General features: G+C 47.9%; 1 protein-coding gene across 1 annotated transcript in view; it reads right to left on the minus strand.

Moving 5' to 3' along the window:
• LOC118394024 (multiple C2 and transmembrane domain-containing protein 1) overlaps positions 1 to 24,662 on the minus strand; it is a 288,690-nt gene that overhangs the window by 42,629 nt on the left and 221,399 nt on the right. Inside the window, exon 17 of the mRNA XM_052461210.1 lies at positions 15,277 to 15,333. Within this exon, the coding sequence (XP_052317170.1) occupies positions 15,277 to 15,333 (57 nt within the window). The remainder of the gene's footprint in view (positions 1 to 15,276; positions 15,334 to 24,662) is intronic.

Below are 24,662 nucleotides of genomic sequence, written 5' to 3' on the forward strand. Positions count from 1 at the left end.
AAAAAGAAATGTATTATACACTATGGTGCAATATCAATGTAATATGACAGAGTAAGTCGTGCTGATAGTTAATTTGCTCTGATTCATCAACTTGCTTTACAAAATCAAGGCCAATTCATTCTGTCTTCATAACACCTGCAATGTCATTACGTATGTGCGGAGATAAAACAAGAGATCGGGACAATTGGAACATTTACGGATTTTGAAACGTTGTTTAAGAAAAAAGACCCATCACCACAAAGTGATGAGATTGTGCCTTCAAACGGAGAATAAAATATGCATCCTCAACGCTCATAACACATTTATGACTCTTGTTAAAAGAAAAGGAACAACTGCCTCTTCCCATGTTCGACTTTGAGACACAGGCGCAGCAGCTGTCATGTGATGTGTTCCAGATTCCAGAGCGTTAGAATTTGGCTGCTGGGGGGCAAGGAGACCCACAGCTGGGCTAAAACCATTAACAACTACGTGCTGTTTTCAAGGGATTGTTAAATATATTTGATAAATTATTTGGTTTTAATGTCATCACCTCTTGAAGAGCAGTCAGAACGACACATTTCTGATTATTCCACATTTATCTTTCATCAGAGTTATACTGCAAGTAACTGCATGTTTTATGATCAGTAAACATCCATTGATCAAGTCATTTCAGATACAGTACATGTGGGTAGCATATCCATTTGCCATGTAGCTAGCTAAGCAAACCATGTGTCATTTAGCTTGCTTCATCAGAGATGAGGTTTTTGTAAAGAGCTTGACATCGGTCCTTGTCCCAAGTCCACGTCTTGGTAAAGTTGTCAGTCAGACTACTGTCATCACCACTATAGATGGCAAATCAAACAATATTTGGATATAGCCATCTAGATTATCCCCTGAAAGTTAGCTTGTTAACTAGCCATAATGACATCATCTGTTATTAGCTAGCTAGCCAATTTGATGTGATCCATCAATAAATGTAGCCTGTCATGTCTGTCAGCAGCAATCGAGATTTAACACTCTTAGAAACAATATCGAAGAGGGGATAAAGTTGGATCTACTTACCACTATATTTAGTCAACTGAACACAGTTTAGCTTGCAGAGCAAACATTATCAGCTGACAGTACATTGGCAAATGCGTCCTCAAATGAGCCCACAAAGGATGGGAAATGAACCTAAACCACTCATCAGTTATAGTTCACTTTTATTTATATCACTCAAATATCCATTTAATAATGGCCAATATTGAGAGATATCATAAGGCTACCATACGTATCTGAAATGACATACTGATCATGAAACGTCCTGTATAACTGACGATAGAGATAAATGTGCACAATTGTTTTGCATGGAATTATCAGAAATGTGTAGTTGTGACTATGCTTTTCAAGAGGTGATGATATTACAACCACATAGTTAACATTTATTTAACAATCACTTGAAAACTGTAACCAGTGCTTTTAGCGGAGCTGGGGGACTCCTTGCCTCCCAGAGTCTGGATCATCTGGTGTGAATGGTAGTTGATTAAAGGGTATTGACGTAAACTAGTAGGCTGTGGTAGAAGGCGTGTAGGTAGCTGTGGCTCCTGAGGACAGAGGACAGGGCCCTCTTGGGTTAGCAACGGTGCAGAATCACAGCCCCCTGATATGGCTTAAGTCTCTAAAGCTCTAAGCAAGTAGGCATACACAAGTGTGAACACACACGCACACACAAACACACAGCAAGAGCTCACCCATACAGCTAGCAAAGCATCCCAAGCGATGTAACGATTAGATAGAGGACTTGAGGTGCTATTAGCTCCTGTGATCTGTCAATGGTCACCTAACTTAAAGTGGAACTGACAGCGTTATAACTACTTTGCAGATATGAAACAAACAGACAATCATAATATCAGTCAAAAACATAAAAATTCCAGTTTATGCTATGGCACTTTCTAAAACATTTTCTGTCAAGCGAGCACTTAGATATGGTCATTTTCATGTTTTCATAAATTCTTAGAATGTTTGGAAATGACACATACTAAGGCATTTGTGAAAATTCTACAGCAATAAAGAGTGGGAAAGACGGTGACGCGTTTGGACAATTAATAGACACTGCAGTAAATAAAACCAGGACCGGAGTCTATGCAGACCGGTGCGCTACAGCCAACCACAGCTACAGTAAGCCTTTATGCAAACAAGTCATTTGGCCCACGCGGGCCTGCCATCATTCACTGTGAACTGGACTGTGTGTTTACAGGCAGTAAGGCCTGCCATCATTCACTTTGAACGGGACTGTGTGTTTACAGGCAGTAAGGCCTGCCATCATTCACTTTGAACTGTACTGTGTGTTTACAGGCAGTAAGGCCTGCCATCATTCACTGTGAACTGGACTGTGTGTTTACAGGCAGTAAGGCCTGCCATCATTCACTTTGAACGGGACTGTGTGTTTACAGGCAGTAAGGCCTGCCATCATTCACTTTGAACTGTACTGTGTGTTTACAGGCAGTAAGGCCTGCCATCATTCACTTTGAACGGGACTGTGTGTTTACAGGCAGTAAGGCCTGCCATCATTCACTTTGAACTGTACTGTGTGTTTACAGGCAGTAAGTCCTGCCATCATTCACTTTGAACTGGACTGTGTGTTTACAGGCAGTAAGGCCTGCCATCATTCACTTTGAACTGTACTGTGTGTTTACAGGCAGTAAGGCCTGCCATCATTCACTTTGAACGGGACTGTGTGTTTACAGGCAGTAAGGCCTGCCATCATTCACTTTGAACTGGACTGTGTGTTTACAGGCAGTAAGGCCTGCCATCATTCACTTTGAACTGGACTGTGTGTTTACAGGCAGTAAGGCCTGCCATCATTCACTTTGAACTGGACTGTGTGTTTACAGGCAGTAAGGCCTGCCATCATTCACTATGAACTGGACTGTGTGTTTACAGGCAGTAAGGCCTGCCATCATTCACTTTGAACTGGACTGTGTGTTTACAGGCAGTCGCAACATCGTGACTTTAGAATACATTCGCCAAAAGCCACAAAATACATCTGAATGGATTTCTGCAAATATGTAAACACCACGGGAGTCCTCTTAAATTAGGGAACTTTACAGTTGATCTGGCCCATTATGTAGTTCAACTCCCCTCTCCCCTGTCACAGAGGATGCAGTGCATGCTATGGTTGTACCAGTATCATTGTCTCTTTCAGTCTCTCTTTACTTACTGGGAGGGATCCTACATTCCTGCAGTAATATAAGAGGGGGCACCTTTCCATGCTGGACCACCCCCCCCCCCACCCCACCACCCCATGAAGGGGACAGGGTTGGGGCGGAGTGAGGGATAACGACCGTGCGTGTGTGTTTTTAACGGAGCGAGCGTGTAAGTGAGACGAGGACAGGGACAGACAGTACACAGAGATCCTTGCAGGCGGAGCGGCTGGACAGACGAACGATGTGCCATAGAAGCCAGACAGAGACACCGGCAAGGCCAGGGGCATGGCCACACTTACCAACATCACCCGTATCCACTCAAAGTGCCAGGAAGCCAACATATCCTCGAGGATATGGCTTTCAGGCAGTCGCCCGTCCTCCGAAGGGCCGGGTCTAGGCACCTTGTGGGTCAGAATAGATCAAGAGTTTTTTTTTAACCAGGGACACAATGGAAGGGTTAAAACAAGGCTGAGAAGCAGACATCTAGGGGGAATAGGTGTGAGAGAGGTTAAAACAAGGCTGAGCAGCTGACATCTGGGGGGAATAGGTGTGAGAGAGGTTAAAACAAGGCTGAGCAGCTGACATCTGGGGGGAATAGGTGTGAGAGAGGTTAAAACAAGGCTGAGAAGCAGACATCTAGGGGGAATAGGTGGGAGAGGGGTTAAAACAAGGCTGAGCAGCAGACATCTAGGGGGAATAGGTGTGAGAGAGGTTAAAACAAGGCTGAGCAGCTGACATCTGGGGGAATAGGTGTGAGAGAGGTTAAAACAAGGCTGAGCAGCTGACATCTGGGGGAATAGGTGTGAGAGAGGTTAAAACAAGGCTGAGCAGCTGACATCTGGGGGGAATAGGTGTGAGAGAGGTTAAAACAAGGCTGAGAAGCAGACATCTAGGGGGAATAGGTGGGAGAGGGGTTAAAACAAGGCTGAGCAGCAGACATCTAGGGGGAATAGGTGTGAGAGAGGTTAAAACAAGGCTGAGCAGCTGACATCTGGGGGAATAGGTGTGAGAGAGGTTAAAACAAGGCTGAGCAGCTGACATCTGGGGGAATAGGTGTGAGAGAGGTTAAAACAAGGCTGAGCAGCAGACATCTGGGGGGAATAGGTGTGAGAGAGGTTAAAACAAGGCTGAGCAGCAGACATCTAGGGGAATAGGTGTGAGAGAGGTTAAAACAAGGCTGAGCAGCTGACATCTGGGGTAATAGGAGGGAGAGGGGTTAAAACAAGGCTGAGCAGCAGACATCTAGGGGGAATGGGAGAGAGAGGGGTTAAAACAAGGCTGAGCAGCTGACATCTGGGGTAATAGGAGGGAGGGGGGTTAAAACAAGGCTGAGCAGCAGACATCTGGGGGGAATAGGTGTGAGAGAGGTTAAAACAAGGCTGAGCAGCTGACATCTGGGGTAATAGGAGGGAGAGGGGTTAAAACAAGGCTGAGCAGCTGACATCTGGGGTAATAGGAGGGAGAGGGTTAAAACAAGGCTGAGCAGCTGACATCTGGGGGGAATAGGTGTGAGAGAGGTTAAAACAAGGCTGAGCAGCTGACATCTGGGGTAATAGGAGGGAGAGGGTTAAAACAAGACTGAGCAGCTGACATCTGGGGAGAATAGGAGGGAGAGGGGTTAAAACAAGGCTGAGCAGCTGACATCTGGGGGGAATAGGAGGGAGAGGGGTTAAAACAAGGCTGAGCAGCTGACATCTGGGGGGAATAGGAGGGAGAGTGGTTAAAACAAGGCTGAGCAGCAGACATCTAGGGGGAATGGGAGAGAGAGGGGTTAAAACAAGGCTGAGCAGCAGACATCTAGGGGATATAGGAGGGAGAGGGTTAAAACAAGGCTGAGCTGCTGACATCTGGGGGGGATGGGAGGGAGAGGGGTTAAAACAAGGCTGAGCAGCAGACATCTAGGGGGGATGGGAGAGAGAGGGGTTAAAACAAGGCTGAGCAGCTGACATCTAGGGGAATAGGAGGGAGAGGGTTAAAACAAGGCTGAGCAGCAGACATCTGGGGGAATAGGAGGGAGAGGGGTTAAAACAAGGCTGAGCAGCTGACATCTGGGGGATATAGGAGGGAGAGGGGTTAAAACAAGGCTGAGCACCAGATATCTAGGGGATATAGGAGGGAGAGGGGTTAAAACAAGGCTGAGCAGCAGACATCTGGGGGAATAGGAGGGAGAGGGGTTAAAACAAGGCTGAGCAGCAGACATCTAGGGGATATAGGAGGGAGAGGGGTTAAAACAAGGCTGAGCAGCAGACATCTAGGGGATACAGGAGGGAGAGGGGTTAAAACAAGGTTTAGCAGCAGACATCTAGGGGATATAGGAGGGAGAGGGGTTAAAACAAGGCTGAGCAGCAGACATCTAGGGGATATAGGAGGGAGAGGGGTTAAAACAAGGCTGAGCAGCAGACATCTAGGGGATATAGGAGGGAGAGGGGTTAAAACAAGACTGAGCAGCAGACATCTAGGGGATATAGGAGGGAGAGGGGTTAAAACAAGGCTGAGCAGCAGACATCTAGGGGATATAGGAGGGAGAGGGGTTAAAACAAGGCTGAGCAGCAGACATCTAAGGGATATAGGAGGGAGAGGGGTTAAAACAAGGCTGAGCAGCAGACATCTAAGGGATATAGGAGGGAGAGGGGTTAAAACAAGGCTGAGCAGCAGACATCTAGGGGATATAGGAGGGAGAGGGGTTAAAACAAGGTTGAGCAGCAGACATCTAGGGGATATAGGAGGGAGAGGGGTTAAAACAAGGCTGAGCAGCAGACATCTAGGGGATATAGGAGGGAGAGGGGTTAAAACAAGGCTGAGCAGCAGACATCTAGGGGATATAGGAGGGAGAGGGTTAAAACAAGGCTGAGCAGCAGACATCTAGGGGATATAGGAGGGAGAGGGGTTAAAACAAGGCTGAGCAGCAGACATCTAGGGGATATAGGAGGGAGAGGGGTTAAAACAAGGCTGAGCAGCAGACATCTAGGGGATATAGGAGGGAGAGGGGTTAAAACAAGGCTGAGCAGCAGACATCTAGGGGATATAGGAGGGAGAGGGGTTAAAACAAGGCTGAGCAGCAGACATCTAGGGGATATAGGAGGGAGAGGGGTTAAAACAAGGCTGAGCAGCAGACATCTAGGGGATATAGGAGGGAGAGGGGTTAAAACAAGGCTGAGCAGCAGACATCTAGGGGATATAGGAGCGAGAGGGGTTAAAACAAGGCTGAGCAGCAGACATCTAGGGGATATAGGAGGGAGAGGGGTTAAAACAAGGCTGAGCAGCAGACATCTAGGGGATATAGGAGGGAGAGGGGTTAAAACAAGGCTGAGCAGCAGACATCTAGGGGATATAGGAGGGAGAGGGGTTAAAACAAGGCTGAGCAGCAGACATCTAGGGGATATAGGAGGGAGAGGGGTTAAAACAAGGCTGAGCAGCAGACATCTAGGGGATATAGGAGGGAGAGGGGAAAGTAATCCACCTGATGTGTTAGAAAAAATGGCAAACAATGTGGCACACTGCTGAACAAGACAATACACTCCCCCCCCCCTCCTTTTGTTTTTTTTCTTTCCCTCTCTATTAGCCAAACATTATTAAAATGCAGTTCCTCTGAGCATCTTTGGGAAAAAAAGGTCGGTGAAAAAAATACATGAAAAAAATAGGCAGAAAAGTGAAAAGCGTATTTTACAGCGTGAAGCTTTTCATCCTTCAGAGGCAGGGAGAAGAAAAGAACTCCAAGCAGCTCAAACTTTTTTTTCTCCCATTCTCCTCTGCATTAAAAAAATCCCTGAACGTGTTACCTGAGGACACGCATGGCGAATCACAAGTCCAATAGCCCCAGAGCAACTTTTCAGTCACACTTTTTAGAGTATTAAAAATAATCCCCCCGTACTCTTTAGACCAATTACATCAGAGCGTGCAGCTATCGGCAGATCTGCGTGCTGCTGTGACTCTGGCGGCTCCTGCTATCTGCAGATAAGCACCAGCTCCCTCCATGCCCAGATCCACACTGTCACAATGCTACCCGAACCAGGATCAGATCTTGCAGAATTACACAGTGCTGAGAGGTTACCTGCATTTTCCTCTAATGTCAGGGAGACATGGAGAAAACAGATCAAGAAAGAGAGGGAAAGGGAAGGGAAGGATAGAAAGAGCAGCACAGAAACAACGAGAGTACAGAGAGAGAAAACGAGAGATAGATGGAGAAGAAGAAGAGTGAGAGAGAGAGATGGGTAACGATAGATGTGAAATGAGGTGCAGCGTATTAAGGTTCTGCTGTTAAGCCCAGGGGTCATAGGAATGGGAGTGTGTTGCTATGGTGCCCCGGGTGTTGACGTAGCAATACAGCAGTGGTTAATACCCAGGCACCTGCCAGGCCATCGATAAACACAGAGCTGCTATCAGGCTGCCACAGCTGCCTTTGCACCCTCATTAGATCCTCCACGTGGTAATGGCAAAGAGATTAGCAACTTTTTATTAGTAGATAGAATCTTCCTATTCTCGCCTAAACAGCATAGCAGTCATATCACTTGATTTTCTTATTTCTCTCTGATTGATTGTCAGGCGGAACCCACTGAAAGCCCCCATTGATTTCTTGTGTTTTGTTAAAAACACATTAATTAATAATAAGACAAATTGTGTTTTTACGTGAATTATACTGAACAATGTTGCAGTGGGTTCCCTGTGTGTGTGTTCCCCGTCCAGTAGGGTGTGTGTGTGTGTGTGTGTGTGTGTGAGATTCTCCTTCTGGGAGAGGGATGATTAAAAGCCTGTCTCAGCACTACAGAGTTGAAGGATTAAAATATAAAGAGATGACTAGAGAGAGGCAGCTTTTCATCTTTCAAGAGATCCTTACTTTAACTTAGCATATTCATCACAACTGAATCCCCATGGATGTTAGAATAAATAGTAGAGAAATGTCTGTGTTATTCACACTGTGCATCTGTCTATACAGGAATGCCTAGGAAGCATATTGGTCAAAGGGGATAGACAAGTGTTTAACAATCGGAGAATCTATACTGTACATACACCTAATAATACATTTAGTTTTAGCCTAAAGAAGAATGTTTCAAATGTTAATGAGTCAACATAGCAAGAAACAGACCATGCTTTCTAGAGACGATACCACTCAGGGTACCTCACTGTAACATGTGACCTACAGCAGACAAAGTTCTGTCCTGGTATGTTTCCAAACCAAGCCTGGAGTGTACGTACAGGCCTGTATATGTACCATACACATTCAAATACTTAAAAGGACAGAGAGAGTACACCCAGTATCACACAGAGAGAGACACAGGGAGGAAGAGAGAGACACCGGGAGGAAGAGAGAGACACAGGGAGGAAGAAAGAGACACAGGGAGGAAGAGAGAGACACAGGGAGGAAGAGAGAGAGACACCGGGAGGAAGAGAGAGAGACACCGGGAGGAAGAGAGAGACACGGGGAGGAAGAGAGACACAGGGAGGAAGAGAGAGACACAGGAAGGAAGAGAGAGAGACACAGGGAGGAAGAGAGAGACACCGGGAGGAAGAGAGAGACACCGGGAGGAAGAGAGAGAGACACCGGGAGGAAGAGAGAGAGACACCGGGAGGAAGAGAGAGACACGGGGAGGAAGAGAGACACAGGGAGGAAGAGAGAGACACAGGAAGGAAGAGAGAGACACCGGGGGGAAGAGAGAGACACAGGGAGGAAGAGAGAGACACCGGGAGGAAGAAAGAGACACAGGGAGGATGAGAGAGACACCGGGAGGAAGAAAGAGACACCGGGAGGAAGAGAGAGACACAGGGAAGAAGATAGAGACACAGGGAAGAAGAGAGAGACACAGGGAGGAAGAGAGAGACACAGGGAAGAAGATGGAGACACTGGGAGGAAGAGAGAGACACAGAGAAGGGAGAGACACCGGGAGGAAGAGAGAGAGACAGGGAAGGGAGAGGAAGAGAGAGACACCGGGAGGAAGAGAGAGACACAGGGAGGGGAGAGGAAGAGAGGGAAGATGGAATGGGATGAAGATAGAAAAAGGTAAGGGGAGGGAGGGAGAGAGAGAGGAAGGGAGAACGCTGACATCTGTAGTAGAGGTGTGTAAGTGTGGTAAGCTTGTGAGCAGGACATGATTGCAGTGTGTGTCCTATCTGGCTATCGGTGGTCCTAAGGCGAGGCGAGAGCTACTCCAGTGACCAGCCATGGTAGTGAGTGTAATCTCAGAGCTCCTCCAGCTCGCTTTCGCTCCCCCTCCCCCTCCACCCTCTGGGATACAGGGCTATCACACACATCACAGCACAGTGTGCGCATACATACACCACACACACACAAACTAAGACACAGAAACACACAGACCCTGGAGGTAACTACCTTACTCCAGCTCTGGACAGCAGGCCGTGTAAGACAAGGCTACAACATAGAAGTCATTCAGCCCCTACAGATAATACTGTTGACTCTGTCATATACCTACACCTGTACAGTATGTCAGCTTCAGATCGACCTATACGTTTTCATCAAATATTGCAAGCGGTATGTGCATTTGTGTGGGTGTGTGTCTGTCTGAAGAATGATGTCTGTTTATTAAGCATACATGTATTCTCTCTCTCTCTCTCTCTCGATGAGGGAGCAGACGGCGGTGTGTGTGTCTACTGGGAGTGCGGTGGCGGCGTGTTAGCCCCCTGGATCCCCTGTGGTGTGGGCCTGTCTGGTAGGTGACAGGCAGGGACCCAGAGAGATATGGACGCAGGGAGGGAAGCAGGAAGGGAGGGAGGGAGGCAAGCATGCAGGAGGAGGATGCGGACGAAGATGAGGAGGAGGAAGATGAGAAGGAGGAGGGAAACACAGAGTTGATCTCCATTCTTTCTTTTCCCCTTCAGATACCATCTTGGGTTTAACAACTGAGCCGTCCACATCAATTAGCCTGGACTTTGGACTTACGAGAGTAAGTGACTAATATCAGCATTGGCTCAGAAGAAAGACACTTTTCACGATTGCCCAACAATCTGTTAAGTGAATAAACATGTGGCGGCCTATGTAAAGCCCTCAAGGGGTCCTTTCCCCAATGAAAAACAGGTGCTCCACTTTTTGCCATGTAATACCCAATTTAGCCCTGGGAGCAAAGGTTATCCAGCTAATAGCTAGCTGCCTAGTGGCGTACAGGGAAGAGCAGAACACACGGCCAGAACTGAACATCTGGGACGGATTGCACATACTTGCAACATATGCTTCAGGTTCAATTAAAATGAGGCCTCGGCCCATTTATTAATCTTTTTTTCTACCTCCGAGTCGTAAAAAAAAGGCCTCCTCTGACCTGACCTTAATATTTTACAATTTGAGCAAAGAAAAGAGGTAATGAGAGTGTCAGGTCACTTCAATTCCTAACAGAGGGAGTAGTAAAGACATTTGTTCACCCTCAAAACTCCATTTGATGTGCACTTAACCAGGGATGAGGGGGAAAAAAGAAGGTTTGGGAATAAATGAGAAGGGGGGGAATGAATGGAGGCGGGAGGGTGGTTGGGGGAGAGAGATATTGGAGAAATAAAGAAGAAAAATACCCCCTTTCAACTTCCCTACAGCTCAAATGGAATGTTTACAGTTGAGGGGAGCAATAGATCAAAATGTATGAAGCCAGAGTTGGTCAATACAAGCCTTTGTGGTCGCCTTGCTATCCGGCTCCCCAGCCCTGTGTGCAGAAAGAGGAGGGCCCTCTTATGTGAAATAATCAGCTAAGGACTCAATCTGACATTGGCCCCGAGCTGCAGCTCCCTCATTTCAATATGAAAGTTGAAATGTATTTCTTTCTATAATGTTCACCTTTTCAAACGCCTGTTTTCTTTCTGAGGGGAGAAAATGCAGAAAAATAAGAGGAGAGAGATATAAAGAGGGGAAAAGTTTCAAGGTTTTCTAACGCACATCTTCAATTGTCGCCCCGTACATTGTAGCCTTGGAACTTCGCTGCCACGGAACTTTTCCGTCAGAGCCACTGGAGGACAATGGGGGATGGAAATGCAGAGACGCATGTGGACTGACTACTCATAATCATAATATCGTCTTTTTTAACCCTGTGAACTCACATTGGCACTTAATTCAAAGCCTAAAATAACTCCTCTCAAAATTAAGAGACTTCAGGCTATATCATTTTAGATTGCAAATTGCTTAGTCAAACACCCCATAGAATTACCATAAAAATAACAGACTGAACAGATTTTGCCAAAAGTGGTGCCAAGAGATACTAAACGAAGCAGATGAAATTCTAATTGGTCTTGGTGTTGGACACAGAATAACCAAGAAACGCCATTAGTCCCAAGTGTGTAGATAAAGCACACCGTGCCACGCAGGGCCATTCACCTCATAGGAAGACAGAGGAAGAGTAAATAGCCGTACAGCACACTTTACTTCTGAAATAAAACAGAAAGTGGGGAATGGTTACTTTAGATTTGGTTGAGTCAATAGGATTCTGCTATGTTGTCTTTTGTTTATCCAATCAATGTATTGAGGTGCTATGGAAACCCTGTGGCCAGCTGATAATATCAAATGTCAGATCCTGTACTGGTGAAGTTCAACCATGCTGATTAGGACTAGAAGGGACCAGGAAGTTACAAGCTGGTATGGCTACTCACTGCCACTGTGTAAACGAGCCAGCTAACCACTAAAGCAGCCACCTGTTTTTACCTGATAGCTGCTATTTATTACTTGGACAATGAGAAGATGGAACCCGGGTCTGGAGTGATGCATCTATCTTTAACGAGTGCGCTGAGAGACGAGAAGCAAATACAGGGAGTGTTTTAATAAATAAACAGAATAATAAACACGAAACCCAAACAACCCACCGACATGAAACAGAGTCAATAACCCCTGGGGAAAGAACGCGGGAACCTGTCACGCCAACTGGGTGCGGGAACCTGTCGAGCCGGCTGGGACGCGGGAACCAGTCGAGCTGGCTGGGGCGTGGGAACCTGTCGAGCCGGCTGGTGCGCGGGAACCTGTCATGCTGGCTGGGGCGCGGGAACCTGTCGAGCCGGCTGGGGCGTAGGAACCTAACAGATCGGCTGAGGCGCAGGAACCTGACAGACCGGCTGAGGCGCAGGAACCTGACAGACCGGCTGATGCATGAGAACCTGGCAAGCCGGTGGAAGCAGGGAAGTCCGGCGATCCAGCAGAGGCATGAAAGCCAGACAAGCCAGCTGACGCAGGGGAGCCTGGCGATCCAGCAGAGGCATGAAAGCCAGACAAGCCAGCTGAGGCAGGGGAGCCTGGCGATCCAGCAGAGGCATGAAAGCCAGACAAGCCAGCTGAGGCAGGGGAGCCTGGCGATCCGGCCGAAACATGAAAGTCCGACGAGCCAGCTGAGACAGGAGAACCCGGAGATCCGGCTAAGGCAGGGGAGCCCGATGAGCGGGCTGAGGCATGAGAGCCTGATGAGCCGGGCTGAGGCATGAGAGCCTGACGAGCCGGCTGAGGCATGAGAGCCTGGCGATCCGGCTGAGGCATGGGAGCCCGATGAGCGGGCTGAGGCATGAGAGCCTGATGAGCCGGGCTGAGGCATGAGAGCCTGACGAGCCGGCTGAGGCATGAGAGCCTGGCGATCCGGCTGAGGCATGAGAGCTTGACGAGCCGGCTGAGAGCCTGTATTGGCTCCCGGAACTGACGTCATTGACACTGACATAAAAAAAATATTTAAAAAATAAAAAACACTGCCTGATGTTTCCCTTAGGTGAGGTGTTATTCTGTAACAAGTGCGCTGAGAGTCGGGAAGCAAGTACAGGGATTGAGTGTTTCAATAAATAAACCAAATAATAAACACGAAACACAAACAACGCACCGAAATGAAACAGAGTCAATAACACCTGGGGAAAGAACCAAGGGGAGTGATAAAGGGAAGATAATCAAGGAATTGATGGAGTCCAGGTGAGTATCATGAGGTGCAGGTGCGCTTGATGATGGTGACAGGTGTGCGGGATAATCAGCAGCCTGATGACCAAGAGGCCAGAGGGGGAGTATACGTGACACTATCACTGCGATGCAGTGCCTTAGACTGCTGCGCCACTCAAGGAACCACTCAAGGAACAATGCAGAGAAATAGAGTTAAGAAAATATTAGAAAAGTATAAAATAAAAAGTAACATTAAATTAACATTAGCGAGTCTATATACTGTACAGGGGGTACTGGTACCGAGTCAATGTGTGGGGGTACAGGTTAGTCGAGGTCATTTGTACATGTAGGTTGGGGTAAAGTGACCATGCTTAGATAATAAACAGCAAGTAGCAGCAATGTAAAAACAAAGTAAAAAGTCCATGTAAATAGTCCGGGTGGCTATTTGATTCATTGTTCAACAGTCTTATGGCTTGGGGGTAGAAGTTGTTAAGGAGCCTTTTGGTCCTAGACTTGGTGCTCCGGTACCGCTTGCCGTGCGGTAACAGAAAGAACAGTCTATGACTCGGTTGACTGGAGCCTTTGACAGTATTTTGGGCCTTCCTCTGACACCCCCTAGTATATAGGTCCTGGATGGCAGGAAGCTTGTCCCCAGTGATGTACTGGGCCGTACGTACTACCCTCTGTAGCATCTTACGGTCAGATGCCGAGCAGTTGCCATACCAGACGGTGATGCAACCACTCAGGATGCTCTCGATGGTACAGCTGTAGAACCTTTTGAGGATCTGGGGATCCATGCCAAATCTTTTCAGTCTCCTGAGGGGGAAGAGGTGTTGTCGTGTCCTCTTCACAACTGTCTTGGTGTGTTTGGACCATGATAGTTCATTGGGTATGTGGACACCAATGAACTTGAAACTCTCAACCCGCCCCACTACAGCCCTGTCTATGTTAATGGGGGCCTGTTCGGCCCTCCTTTTCCTGTAGTCCACAATCAGCTCTTTTGTCTTGCTCACATTGAGGGAGAGGTTATTGTCCTGGCCCCACCCTGCCAGGTCTCTGACCTCCTTCCTATAGGTTGTCTCATTGTTGTCGGTGAACAGGCCTACCACTGTTGTGTCATCAGCTAATTTAATGAGGGTGTTGGAGTTGTGCTAGGCCCCGCAGTCATGGGTTAACAGGCAGTACAGGAAGGGACTAAGTACACACTCTTGAGGGGCCCCAGTGTTGAAGATCAGCATGGTAGCATGTGTTGTTACCTACCCTTACCATCAGTGGGCAGCCAGTCAGGAAGTCCAGGATCCGGCTGCAGAGGGAGCTGTTTAGTCCCAGGGTCCTTAGCTTATTGATGAGCTTTGTGGGCACTATGGTGTTGAACGCTGAGTTGTAGGCAATGAACAGCAGTTTATTTTGTCCAGGTGGGAAAGGGCAGTGTGGAGTGCGATTGAGATTACGTAATCTGTAGATCTGTTGGGGCGGTATGCAAATTGCAGTGGGTCTTGGGTTTCTGGGATGATGGTGTTGATGTGACTCATCACCAGCCTTTCAAAGCACTTCATTGCTACCGACGTGAGTGCCACGGGGCAGTAATCATTTACGTAGGTTACCTTCACTTCCTTGAGCACAGAGACTATGGTGGTCTGCTTGAAACATGTAGGTATTACAGAGTCGGTCAGGGAGAGATTGAAAATCACAAATACTGACAACCATGATACTATGCATGACGAGGTTACAATGGGTAGATAATGTAATGTACAGTGAGTATACCAAACATTAGGAACCCCCCACCCCGAAAGTGTTCCACAGGGATGCTGGCCCATGTTGACTCCAATGCTTCCCACAGTTGTCAAGTTGGCTGGATGTCCTTTGGGTGGTGGACCATTCTGGATACACACAGGAAACTGTTGAATGTGAAAAACCCAGCGGCATTGCAGTTCTTAATGTTTTGTACACTCAGTGTATGTCTGGACCCATTTCAGGAAGACAACTATCAATGTTCAAAGTGTGTGTGTGTTTGTGTTTGAGAGAATATGTGCATGTGAGCATGTGTGTGTGTGTGTGTGTGTGTCCGTGCGTGCATGTGTGCAGATTTGAACGTGTAAATCTAAAGTACACATGCCATGTACGTGTTGGTATTTCCTGTGTGTGGAACACAGTCACCCCTGAGATGTCCTGTCCCTTGACAGACAAACAGACAGACACGACAGACAAGACAGACAAGACAGACAGACAGACAGACAGACAGACAGACAGACAGACAGACAGACAGACAGAGAGAGATATAATTACCTTGTCATCTTTGTCATAGTCCTCATCCTCATTCTCCAGCAAGTCCTCCATCGCTTGCTGCATGGTGGTTGCCACAGGAACAAGAGAAGAAGAGAGAGACACAAATACATGCATTACTTGGGGCAGACAGGCATTCTTATTCATTCTCATCCCTACAAATTGCACGAAGCATACTGTACATGTACTGTATATATGGTTGATGTCAACACAAGGCAATACAGGGATGATTGTAGGCTCTTAGTCTTCCAGAGCAATCTGAACCCATCTCTAACCTACACCCAGTCCCCCAGCTAGGGGATAGGGGAGTAGAGAGGAGGGGTACGTAGAAGAGGGGCTTCAGAAGAGTAAGCCCAATAACAAAGAAGTGTAACCATGTGCTTCACTGGTCCAAAACCGATGAAACAACAGCCATTACAGCAGGCCACCAATCCCTCCTCCAAGTCTAGGACCAAAAGGCTCCTTAACTAACAGCTTCTACCCTCAAGCCATAAGACTGATGAACAATTAATCAAATGGCCACACGGACTAATACATTGAACCCCCCCTCCATTTATTTCATACACTGCTGCTACTTGCTGTTTATTATCTACCCTGAGCCGACCTTGAATATGTGGACATCTAGAAGTACCTAGGTGTCTGGCTAGACTGCAAACTCTCCTTCCAGACTCATATCAAACATCTCCAATCGAAAATCAAATCAAGAGTCGGCTTTCTATTCCGCAACAAAGCGTCCTTCACTCACGCCGCCAAGCTTACCCTAGTAAAACTGACTATCCTACCGATCCTCGACTTCGGCGATGTCATCTACAAAATGGCTTCCAACACTCTACTCAGCAAACTGGATGCAGTCTATCACAGTGCCATCCGTTTTGTCACTAAAGCACCTTATACCACCCACCACTGTGACTTGTATGCTCTAGTCGGCTGGCCCTCGCTACATATTCGTCGCCAGACCCACTGGCTCCAGGTCATCTACAAGTCCATGCTAGGTAAAGCTCCGCCTTATCTCAGTTCACTGGTCACGATGGCAACACCCATCCGTAGCACGCGCTCCAGCAGGTGTATCTCATTGATCATCCCTAAAGCCAACACCTCATTTGGCCGCCTTTCGTTCCAGTACTCTGCTGCCTGTGACTGGAACGAATTGCAAAATCGCTGAAGTTGGAGACTTTTATCTCCCTCACCAACTTCAAACATCAGCTATCTGAGCAGCTAACCGATCGCTGCAGCTGTACATAGTCTATTGGGAAATAGAATCATATCATTGGAAGGAGCCCACCCATTTTCACCTACCTCATCCCCATACTGTTTTATTTATTTACTTTTCTGCTCTTTTGCACACCAATATGACCTGTGACATGACCATCTGATCATTTATCACTCCAGTGTTAATCTGCAAAATTGTAATTATTCGCCTACCTCATGCCTTTTGCACAAAACATTGTATATAGACTCCATGATCCCTTATATGGCTTTTTTCTACTGTGTTATTGACTTGTTAATTGTTTACTCCATGTGTAACTCTGTGTTGTCTGTTCACACTGCTATGCTTTATCTTGGCTAGGTCGCAGTTGTAAATGAGAACTTGTTCTCAACTAGCCTACCTGGTTAAATAAAGGTGAAATAAAAAAAAAATTAAAAAAAACTTTACCCCTACTTACAATTATTATTGTTATGTTATTATGTTACTTTTTATATATTTTTCCTTTAGTCTATTTGGTAAATATTTTCTTAACTCTTCCTGACCTGCACTGTGTCACGCCCTGATCTGTTTCACCTGTCCTTGTGATTGTCTCCACCCCCCTCCAGTTGTCGCCCATCTTCCTCATTATCCCCTGTGTATTTATACTTGTGTTCTCTGTTTGTCTGTTGCCAGTTCATCTTGTTTGTCAAGTTTTTCTCAGCTCCTGCTTTTCCCCAGTCTCTCTTTTTCTCGCCTTCCTGGTTTTGACCCTTGCCTGTCCGGACTGCCTGACCACTCTGCCTGCTCCTGACCCTGAGCCTGCCTGCCGTTCTGTACCTTTGACCCTACTCTGAATTACCGACCTCTGCCTGATCTGACCCTGAGCATGCCTGTCATCCTGTACCTTTGCCCCACCACTCTGGATAATCGACTCCTGCCAGCCTTGATCTGTCGTTTGCCTGCCCCTGTTGCTGTAATACACATTGTTACTTCAACACAGTCTGCACTTGGGTCTTACCTGAAACGTTATACACTGTTTGTTAAGGGCTTGTAACTGAGCATTTCACGGTAAGGTCTACACTTGTTGTATTCGGCGCATGTGACAAATAAAGTTTGATTTGATTTGTTCTCTCTCCACCCCAAGGACTCTTGAGGAATGGCCATCCAGGCTATGATTTATCTCTCTTACACTCTGACCATGCTTAGAACAATGCCTTTTAATGCTTGTTCATGTTATTTTTTAACTTAAACTTTATGCCTTGTATGTGAATCCATTCATTTTACGTAGTAATTAAATACACTTGTATTTAGAATCCATTCTCAGACATTTCTTCACTGCATATTATTGGCTAATTGCGTCATCTAATCATGAGTCGCATGTGAGGTATTTATAATATCATACATGATAAATATTACTACACAATGTGTAGAATCAACAACCATAAAGGAAGCATAAAAAAAGAGATCATGGATTTTTCCAAACACAGCCTTTACTACAGTACACAGCACACTATCATACTGTAGGCCCCATGCTATCTAAAACAGAGCTATCAACTATAGATAGGCATGACTCACAGAGACAGAGGGAATGATAGTCATTCCCCTGTTTTCTATTCCTCCTCCCGTCTAGTCTGCGGTAAAGAGAACAGCCTCGTTCACCGGTACGAGAGTGTAAAATGTATAAACAAAAGGAAGAACATGTCATCTCATCAGCCCTGAAGATTTCCACAGCTAAACGCTGTGTCTCCAGAAGACATCAATTACCAGCGCTGCGCCCCCCTCCCCTCCCAATTCTGTAATGACGAAGACTGTTTGTTTATCGTATCATTCAGCTGTTTATCCCCTTATCACATCGTCTGAATTACCATCATTACAACCCAACGCTTCAAAGACTCACTGATGACAGGATTGTGGAACGCTCACACCGCCTGCAACGCGCTTCAATCCAACACTTTACCAAAGGGGAAATTAACATAGTCATAGCGTTCAAATCTTCTGAACGGTACAGGTTATACTCACAGATTACAGAGGGTACATGTATATATACAAATATTCAGGTGAAATATGTCAAATACACAGCTTGGTGAAAGGTCTAAATAAACTACAGACCATTTAGTGCGGAGTGGTGCTTGTGAACACATGCTCTGGAGGGCATGAGTCCTGCAGGGTTTATGTGTGTCTGGCTTGTTTAAAACCAGTTTATAGGGTCAGGGCCATGGCAAGCCATTTCCTCTGTTCAGTCATTAAGCCCCAGTAGGCCTCACATCCTGACACCTGTGTGCCCTAAAGGAGCAGGGAGCAGGCAGAGATATGGATGTACAGTAGGAAACTACAGCAGACATTTTACTTGGCCTGCTGGCTGGGGGGAGGAGAGGGAATAGTAACACGACAGTGGATGTGGATACGCCGGACTACCACTCAGGGCTTGGATGGGTCGATGAACCTAAACATACACACACGCACCAGGATAAACACATTTTACATCACCATTTAGCAGATATCCAACACACAAATTGGTGCATACACTTATGACAACCAGTGGAACAGCCACTTGCATCTAAATCACACTTACTTACCCTATCCTAGGTATACACAGGGATGAAGGGAGTTTGTTCCACATTGGGGGCCACACACAGTTTTGAGACAAGATAGAAATCACCCTTGTTTGGGTTAGGGCCATCAGAGCCTGGAGGTAACGCACATCCGTAGGCCACCATGGTCTCTCCCTCCGAGCCCCCACCAGAGTCTGGCACAGGCAGGGAGCCCAGCCAACAGCGAGTTGCAGTAATCAAGACGGGGAGATGACAAGTGCCTGGATTAGGACCTGCGCCGCTTCCTGTGTGAGGCCCTCTCACAGGATAAACACACACACACATATACACAGGGATAAACACACACACACTAGACAAGATAGAAATCACCCTTTGCCATGCAAACGCCATCCCCCTCTCTCCCTCCGACCCCCACCAAGTCTCCCTCTCTCCCCTACCGCCAGGCTGGCTGAAGAAAATCCACTATCTCTGCTCTCTTTCTCCTAACCTTTCGAATGATAGCCGCTAGTGGAATGGTAGCCGCTAGTGGAATGATAGCCGCTAGTGGAATGATAGCTGCTAGGGGAATGATAGCCGCTAGGGGAATGATAGCCGCTAGGGGAATGACAGCCGCTAGGGGAATGATAGCCGCTAGGGGAATGACAGCCGCTAGGGGAATGACAGCCACTAGGGGAATGACAGCCAATAGGGGAATGATAGCTTCTAGGGGAATGACAGCCTTAGGGGAATGACAGCCGCTAGGGGAATGACAGCCGCTAGGGGAATGACAGCCGCTAGGGGAATGACAGCCGCTAGGGGAATGATAGCCGCTAGGGGAATGACAGCCGCTAGGGGAATGACAGCCGCTAGGGGAATGATAGCCGCTAGGGGAATGACAGCCGCTAGGGGAATGATAGCCGCTAGGGGAATGACAGCTGCTAGGGGAATGACAGCTGCTAGGGGAATGATAGCCGCTAGGGGAATGACAGCCGCTAGGGGAATGACAGCCGCTAGGGGAATTGACGCCGAGACAGACATCCCAATGAACATAAAGGTAAACTCCTTTTTTTCTCTCATCTCTCCTCCCCTCTCCTCCTCCTGGTTTTCCTCCTTGATATGTGAGAGGGTTTTAACTGCTGCTGCTGGGATCTTCCCCTCTCCAGGCCCTGCTTGGTATACTGTCTGTCTGTCTGTCTGTCTGTCTGTCTGTCTGTCTGTCTGTCTGTCTGTGTGTGTGTGTGTGTGTGTGTGTGTGTGTGTGTGTGTGTGTGTGTGTGTGTGTGTGTGTGTGTGTGTGTGTGTGTGTGTGTGTGTGTGTGTGTGTGTGTGGTGTGTAGGTTTAGGCTCTGGAGGAGAGGGGTAATCAGAGTGGAGGGCTGGAAGACTGATAAGGAGAGTAGGCAGGCAGAGTCTATCTGACCCTACCCTTCACAAGCTGCAGAGCCCTGCTCTCACAGGGAGGCCTTCTGTCTGGACTGACTCAGGCCTGGCTCACCCAACAGGGGGCAGGGAGGGGTGTGGTTGGCTGCTATTATTGATCACACAAACCAGACCAAGTGCCAATCATTATCATGACTTTACAATAGTGCATCTAAATCTTTTAAGGGGGGTGAGAAGGATTACTTTATCCTATCCTAGGTATTCCTTAAAGAGGTGGGGTTTCAGGTGTCTCCGGAAGGTGGTGATTGACTCCGCTGTCCTGGCGTCGTGAGGGAGTTTGTTCCACCATTGGGGGGCCAGAGCAGCGAACAGTTTTGACTGGGCTGAGCGGGAACTTCCTCAGTGGTAGGGAGGCGAGCAGGCCAGAGGTGGATGAACGCAGTGCCCTTGATTGGGTGTAGGGCCTGATCAGAGCCTGGAGGTACTGAGGTGCCGTTCCCCTCACAGCTCCGTAGGCAAGCACCATGGTCTTGTAGCGGATGCGAGCTTCAACTGGAAGCCAGTGGAGAGAGCGGAGGAGCGGGGTGACGTGAGAGAACTTGGGAAGGTTGAACACCAGACGGGCTGCGGCGTTCTGGATGAGTTGTAGGGGTTTAATGGCACAGGCAGGGAGCCCAGTCAACAGCGAGTTGCAGTAATCCAGACGGGAGATGACAAGTGCCTGGATTAGGACCTGCGCCGCTTCCTGTGTGAGGCAGGGTCGTACTCTGCGGATGTTGTAGAGCATGAACCTGCAGGAACGGGCCACCGCCTTGATGTTAGTTGAGAACGACAGGGTGTTGTCCAGGATCACGCCAAGGTTCTTAGCGCTCTGGGAGGAGGACACAATGGAGTTGTCAACCGTGATGGCGAGATCATGGAACGGGCAGTCCTTCCCGGGAGGAAGAGCAGCTCCGTCTTGCCGAGGTTCAGCTTGAGGTGGTGATCCGTCATCCACACTGATATGTCTGCCAGACATGCAGAGATGCGATTCGCCACCTGGTCATTAGAAGGGGGAAAGGAGAAGATTAATTGTGTGTCGTCTGCATAGCAATGATAGGAGAGACCATGTGAGGTTATGACAGAGCCAAGTGACTTGGTGTATAGCGAGAATAGGAGAGGGCCTAGAACAGAGCCCTAGGGGACACCAGTGGTGAGAGCGCGTGGTGAGGAGACAGATTCTCGCCACGCCACCTGGTAGGAGCGACCTGTCAGGTAGGACGCAATCCAAGCGTGGGCCGCGCCGGAGATGCCCAACTCGGAGAGGGTGGAGAGGAGGATCTGATGGTTCACAATATCGAAGGCAGCCGATAGGTCTAGAAGGATGAGAGCAGAGGAGAGAGAGTTAGCTTTAGCAGTGCGGAGCGCCTCCGTGATACAGAGAATAGCAGTCTCAGTTGAATGACTAGTCTTGAAACCTGACTGATTTGGATCAAGAAGGTCATTCTGAGAGAGATAGCGGGAGAGCTGGCCAAGGACGGCACGTTCAAGAGTTTTGGAGAGAAAAGAAAGAAGGGATACTGGTCTGTAGTTGTTGACATCGGAGGGATCGAGTGTAGGTTTTTTCAGAAGGGGTGCAACTCTCGCTCTCTTGAAGACGGAAGGGACATAGCCAGCGGTCAGGGATGAGTTGATGAGCGAGGTGAGGTAAGGGAGAAGGTCTCCGGAAATGGTCTGGAGAAGAGAGGAGGGGATAGGGTCAAGCGGGCAGGTTGTTGGGCGGCCGGCCGTCACAAGACGCAAGATTTCATCTGGAGAGAGAGGGGAGAAAGAGGTCAGAGCACAGGGTAGGGCAGTGTGAGCAGAACCAGCGGTGTCGTTTGACTTAGCAAACGAGGATCGGATGTCGTCGACCTTCTTTTCAAAATGGTTGACGAAGTCATCTGCAGAGAGGGAGGAGGGGGGGGAGGAGGATTCAGGAGGGAGGAGAAGGTGGCAAAGAGCTTCCTAGGGTTAGAGGCAGATGCTTGGAATTTAGAGTGGTAGAAAGTGGCTTTAGCAGCAGAGACAGAGGAGGAAAATGTAGAGAGGAGGGAGTGAAAGGATGCCAGGTCCGCAGGGAGGCGAGTTTTCCTCCATTTCCGCTTGGCTGCCCGGAGCCCTGTTCTGTGAGCTCGCAATGAGTCGTCGAGCCACGGAGCAGGAGGGGAGGACCGAGCCGGCCTGGAGGTTAGGGGACATAGAGAGTCAAAGGATGCAGAAAGGGAGGAGAGGAGGGTTGAGGAGGCAGAATCAGGAGATAGGTTGGAGAAGGTTTGAGCAGAGGGAAGAGATGATAGGATGGAAGAGGAGAGAGTAGCGGGGGAGAGAGAGCGAAGGTTGGGACGGCGCGATACCATCCGAGTAGGGGCAGTGTGGGAAGTGTTGGATGAGAGCGAGAGGGAAAAGGATACAAGGTAGTGGTCGGAGACTTGGAGGGGAGTTGCAATGAGGTTAGTGGAAGAACAGCATCTAGTTAAGATGAGGTCGAGTGTATTGCCTGCCTTGTGAGTAGGGGGGGAAGGTGAGAGGGTGAGGTCAAAAGAGGAGAGGAGTGGAAAGAAGGAGGCAGAGAGGAATGAGTCAAAGGTAGACGTGGGGAGGTTAAAGTCACCCAGAACTGTGAGAGGTGAGCCGTCCTCAGGAAAGGAGCTTATCAAGGCATCAAGCTCATTGATGAACTCTCAGAGGGAACCTGGAGGGCGATAAATGATAAGGATGTTAAGCTTGAAAGGGCTGGTAACTGTGACAGCATGGAATTCAAAGGAGGCGATAGACAGATGGGTAAGGGGAGAAAGAGAGAATGACCACTTGGGAGAGATGAGGATCCCGGTGCCACCACCCCGCTGACCAGAAGCTCTCGGGTGTGCGAGAACACGTGGGCGGACGAAGAGAGAGCAGTAGGAGTAGCAGTGTTATCTGTGGTGATCCATGTTTCCGTCAGTGCCAAGAAGTCGAGGGACTGGAGGGAGGCATAGGCTGAGATGAACTCTGCCTGGTTGGCCGCAGATCGGCAGTTCCAGAGGCTACCGGAGACCTGGAACTCCACGTGGGTCGTGCGCGCTGGGACCACCAGATTAGGGTGGCCGCGGCCACGCGGTGTGGAGCGTTTGTATGGTCTGTGCAGAGAGGGGAGAACAGGGATAGACAGACACATAGTTGACAGGCTACAGAAGAGGCTACGCTAATGCAAGGAGATTGGAATGACAAGTGGACTACACATCTCGAATGTTCAGAAAGTTAAGCTTACGTAGCAAGAATCTTATTGACTAAAATGATTAAAATGATACAGTACTGTTGAAGTAGGCTAGCTGGCAGTGGCTGCGTTGTTGACTTTGTAGGCTAGCTGGCAGTGGCTGCGTTGTTGACACTACACTAATCAAGTCGTTCCGTTGAGTGTAATAGTTTCTACAGTGCTGCTATTCGGGGGCTAGCTGGCTAGCTAGCAGTGTTGATTATGTTACGTTGCGTTAAAAGAACGACAATAGTTGGCTAGCTAACCTAGAAAATCGCTCTAGACTACACAATTATCTTTGATACAAAGACGGCTATGTAGCTAGCTATGTAGCTAGCTACGATCAAACAAATCAAACCGTTGTGCTGTAATGAAATGAAATGAAAATGTGATACTACCTGTGGAGCGAAGCGGAATGCGACCGGGTTGTTGAGTGCAGAAGTTCTATTCGGTAGACGTTGGCTAGCTGTTGGCTAGCTAGCAGTGTCTCCTACGTTAAGGACGACAAATAGCTGGCTAGCTAACCTCGGTAAATTAAGATAATCACTCTAAGACTACACACTCTAAACTACACAATTATCTTGGATACGAAGACAGCAAAGACAACTATGTAGCTAGCTAACACTACACTAATCAAGTCGTTCAGTTGAGTGTAATAGTTTCTACAGTGCTGCTATTCGGTAGACGGTGGACGTTTGCTAGCTGGCTAGCTGCTGGGCAGATAGCAGTGTAGACTACGTTAGGACGACGAAATACGATAATTACGCAATTATCTTTGATACAAAGACGGCTATGTAGCTAGCTAAGAAGAAATTGCTAAGATTAGACAAATCAAACCGTTGAACTATAATGAAATGTAATGAAAAGTTCTACTACCTGCGGACCGAAGTGCGGATGCGACACACACACACACACACACACACACACACACACACACACACACACACACACACACACACACACACACACACACACACACACACACACACCCACACAGACACACAGACACACCTACACATCTACCCACACACACACACAC

Source organism: Oncorhynchus keta, chromosome 14 (genome assembly GCF_023373465.1).
Source record: "Oncorhynchus keta strain PuntledgeMale-10-30-2019 chromosome 14, Oket_V2, whole genome shotgun sequence".
Classification (NCBI taxonomy): Eukaryota; Metazoa; Chordata; class Actinopteri; order Salmoniformes; family Salmonidae; genus Oncorhynchus; species Oncorhynchus keta.